The sequence below is a fragment of the Buceros rhinoceros genome, unplaced genomic scaffold (assembly GCF_000710305.1).
Source record: "Buceros rhinoceros silvestris isolate BGI_N320 unplaced genomic scaffold, ASM71030v1 scaffold28043, whole genome shotgun sequence".
In the NCBI taxonomy this organism is placed as follows: Eukaryota; Metazoa; Chordata; class Aves; order Bucerotiformes; family Bucerotidae; genus Buceros; species Buceros rhinoceros.
In genome coordinates, this window is record NW_010402274.1 from 7,982 (window position 1) to 11,966 (window position 3,985).

Genomic DNA, 3,985 nt, shown 5'->3' on the forward strand with positions numbered 1-3,985 from the left:
CAGCAGTCCTTCAAGTTTCAAGTTTCGTCAAAAAGGAGGAGGAAATAAAACAAAAAAAACCAACCAACAAAAAGAACCAACCCAAACCGACAAACCGAAGTGACAACAAAGGAGTTACCGGTATGGGGGGAAAAGAACCACGAAAAAAAGGGAAAAAACTGAAGTTACGACACAGCTGCATCGCTCCCAAGACAACAGGTAACACGTCCACAGGTGGGGCTGGGGGTATGTACATCGGCGACGGCGAGGCTGGGGAGAGGGTCCCGGCGCTCGCCCGGCGCAGGGGGGTCACCAGTCCGCGTCCTCCTCGATGTAGTAGTCGGGGGCCGTACCGTCGAAGAGGCCGGGGTCGAGGGACTTGCGCTGCTTGCCCCGGGCGAACACCCTGGAGATGGAGCCGAAGCCCATCTTCTCTTTCTTCTTTTTCCGTTTTTGGTCTTCCAGGTCCTCTAATGACTGCGGGGGGGAAGAGAGAGGACATGGATTTAGCCACCGAGCTCTTCATGCACCATCCCACCCCACTTGCATGGGGGATGATGGACCACAAAAAGTCCCCGGGTCCAAAGCAATGTTAGGGTCCTGGACCAAAAATGAAAATAAATATTCCTGGAATATGTGGTGGAATTGGCGGTGAAGCTGGGCCCCCTTCCCCCGTTTTGGGGCTTTTGGCTTCTTAATTCACCTGGTTCAGAATTTCAGCTCCAGGTACGTACAAGGTCAAAGCAAGGGTCTGTCCATGCCTTGCAACGCCCCCCCTCCCCGTTTTAGGGTCAGATGCAGAAGAATAACCTGATGTAGGCTGAGCCTTACAAAAATGAAGACCACGATGGGCACCACCTACGGCATTACCTAGATTTTGGGGCAAATCACAGAAATCTGAGACATCCCAGACTTACAATTCAGGATGGCTTCTGCTCTTTCTGTTAAAAACCCAAAGCAGTGGCTCTGAGCCCCGCCACAAAGTACTTGCTAGCACAGGACAGGATCTCACGAGCGGGATTTAAACAGGGCTTCACGTCCTACCTGTACAATTGGGTTGTGCAAGTTCTTCTGTACCGGTCCAGGACTGTCCCCCTGTGGTGGAAGGAGACGGATCCAACTGAACCAGCCCCACCGCAGACTGGGACCCCCCACCTCTGCAGCAAAAAGCTGGTTGCTCTGGCAGCCGAACCGCCGTGGGGCTGGGATAAACCCCAGGAAAGCGGCTCTCCAGGTCAGCAAACCCAAACCCAGCATCCTTTTGGGAGGACCCGCAGCATCCCCAGAGCTCGTCTCCCCAGCAAGACCCAAGCAGCGGGGAAGCAAGACCCCCCCATCAGACAGTGCCTTACGTTGCAGAGCGAATGCGTTCGATGCCGGGGCGAGTTGATGTCGCTCGGCGTGGACGACCGGTCGCCCTCGGCCGCGGAGGCGTCGGAGATGATGGACGGCTGCCGGGAATGACAGGGACTCACTCTGACGGCTGGAAGGCAGAGGGAGCACAGGGGAGTTAACATCACACCAGCAAACCTGACTCCACAACAAAACATCTGAAGCGCCTCCAAGAAGATCTATTTTTGGGGTGCTTTGCCCGTATTTTTTCATCTAGAGGGACAAAACCAGCTCCCCAAAATGAGTTCGGCCCCACGCCCTGATCCATGCGGGGGAGCTCACCTTGCCTGTCCGCCGAGTGCTGAGGGTGGGAGTGGTAGAGGGTCTGCTGGCTCTGCCGGATGGCAGCCGTCAGCGGGAGGTCAGCCTGCATCACCCACTCCTGGTTGCCGTTCAGCACCGTCTCGCCTGGCATGGCCAGGGAATGGCGTTTGGGGACGTCCTTGGTCAGCGTGGCGAGGGACTGCTTGGCCTGGGGAAGGACACCGAGGGGGTGGTGAGAGGGGGGAAAAACAAGAACACCTCCCACGCAAACACTTAGCTGCAATACTGCAATGAACGTTTATCTTCAGCAAAGCTCGCCGCGGGGTTTCAAGCCCTCGAGCTGCTGAGCCCACCGCCCGCAGCAGCGGCGCAGGGCTGACCCTCGGTGCCGTGCCGGCTGCGTCTCGAGCTCACCATGGCCAGCTCGGCCTCCAGCTCCTTCATGCGGTTGTCTTTCAGGTCAAGCTGGGAGCGGAGGGCGCTGGCGTGGTCCGTTGCCTCCTTGGCTTGTCGCCGCAGCTCCCACTTCTCCCGCTCCAGGAGGTCCTTCTCCTTCGCCAGGGCTTTCACCGCGTCCTCGCTCTCCTGACAGGACATGGGGTGGCCATCAGGAAGAGGAAACACATGTGCTATACAAACCCCTCTCCCACGACCCGCTGCTGCGGTGCCAAAGGGCAAAGCAGCATCTTTGGGTGTCACGAGAGCCCTGTGATGGCAGCGGGCAGCTGTGGCACGTGGCCAGTCCCCCAAAGAGGAGGACTGGCTATGCACCTCGTTAAAATGACATCAAATGTCCCAGATCTGTCTTGCCAGCCTGATTTCCTCAACCTGCTGCAGTCCAGCCCTTGCAGCAGGGGAGCACTGACCCGGTTGCAAGAGGCCAGCTTTGGGGGCTTTGGTGGGTTGTTGTCCGATGACAAACTGGCTTTCACGCTGCTGCAAGCACCCCTGTGCCACGAGACCGCGGTGCTGGGCTCCCGCACTCACTTTCCTGTGCTGCTCGTAGTTCCTGATGAAGTCTGTTGTCCGATGACAAACTGGCTTTCACGCTGCTGCCAGCACCCCTGTGCCACGAGACCGCGGTGCTGGGCTCCCGCACTCACTTTCCTGTGCTGCTCGTAGTTCCTGATGAAGTCGCGGAGCTGCTCCTCGCGGCTCTCCAGCGTGGCGTACAGCTGCTGCATCTGGCTCACCAGGTCTGTCTTCTCCGCCTTCAAGCGCTTGCGGTCGGCTTTCATAGCTGCGGGAGAGAAGATGGCTCGAGTACGGGGCACACGGCAGCCCCCTTCCTCCATCTCTTTGATTTTTTTCAGGAAAAAGTACCGAAATTCTGACCCCAGGGCTGGGCTGGGAGCAGACACCCAGTTCAGCCCCACTGCTGCACACCCTGCATGCACCCGGCAGCCCCCCGAAATGCCCATCACATCTCCCCCGCGGCTCGAAACCATCACCCACCCTCCATGGGACAGCTGGAAACGGAGGTTCGGGAGGAAAACCGCTGCCACAGCCCTAGCGCCCGGCGCCGGAAAACCTGCTGCTCCCTTTCCAGGATAAATAAACCACAACTGGTTTATTTTTAGCAGCGAGGCGGATTCCTGCAGTGCTCCCACGAGCCCGGGGCACAGCTCCCCGAGCATCCCCTTCCAGCAGGGGTGAGAGGACAGGGCGGGAGCACCAGGGGATGCCATGGCATTGGTATTCACCAAGACTTTTGTGTTTTTTCTCTCCCGCACGGCAGCGAGGGATGCTCGCTGACCACCAACAGGGTGCAGCTTGCTGGAAGTCTGGTAAAACCAGGGAGGAGCACAGAAATACCACATAGGACAAGGGACTTCAGCAACTTCTGCATGCTAAGTGCTTGAACCCGGTCCTTGGCACTGCTGCAGAAATACCCTGCTCCAGATACACCCCGCCCCGCCAGCGTAAGCCCCAGTTTAGGAACGAGAACATCAATATTGCTTTTCATTACAGGAAAGGCTTTGCATCCTAAGGGAGCGGGATGGTGTGAAACACCCTCTGCCCCTCCAGCGCTCCCTGCACTTACTGCGTCACCTTGCAAGTCATCCCTCTATTAAAAACAAACCTAAACCCCCTAAAACCCACCAGAAAAACCAACCCCAAGGTCGCCAAGAGCTGTCTGTGTTACAAAAGCCGCTGGAAGATGACAGCACCATCGAGGGTGGGAGTCGCCCCCACGCACAGGTCCACCCTATTTCTATTAAAGCAATCCGGGACGAGTTCAGCCCTCGCTGCGTTCCCTGCACCCCCCGTAACGAGTCACTTCATATGGGGGCTTGGACTGCGACACAGCGCGATTCTGAGGTCCTACCGAGAAGCAGCGCGCGGAAGC

The 3,985-nt window shown here is 57.8% G+C and overlaps 1 protein-coding gene across 1 annotated transcript in view; it reads right to left on the bottom strand.

Moving 5' to 3' along the window:
* Window positions 1-279: 279 nt before the first annotated feature.
* KAZN (kazrin, periplakin interacting protein) overlaps window positions 280-3,985 on the bottom strand; it is a 10,687-nt gene continuing 6,981 nt past the window's right edge. Inside the window, exons 2-7 of the mRNA XM_010132592.1 lie at window positions 2,739-2,875; window positions 2,050-2,220; window positions 1,654-1,843; window positions 1,332-1,462; window positions 1,024-1,074; window positions 280-456 (exon numbers count right to left, since the gene is read on the bottom strand). Coding sequence (XP_010130894.1) covers window positions 289-456; window positions 1,024-1,074; window positions 1,332-1,462; window positions 1,654-1,843; window positions 2,050-2,220; window positions 2,739-2,875 — 848 coding nt within the window. The 3' untranslated portion in view covers window positions 280-288. The remainder of the gene's footprint in view (window positions 457-1,023; window positions 1,075-1,331; window positions 1,463-1,653; window positions 1,844-2,049; window positions 2,221-2,738; window positions 2,876-3,985) is intronic.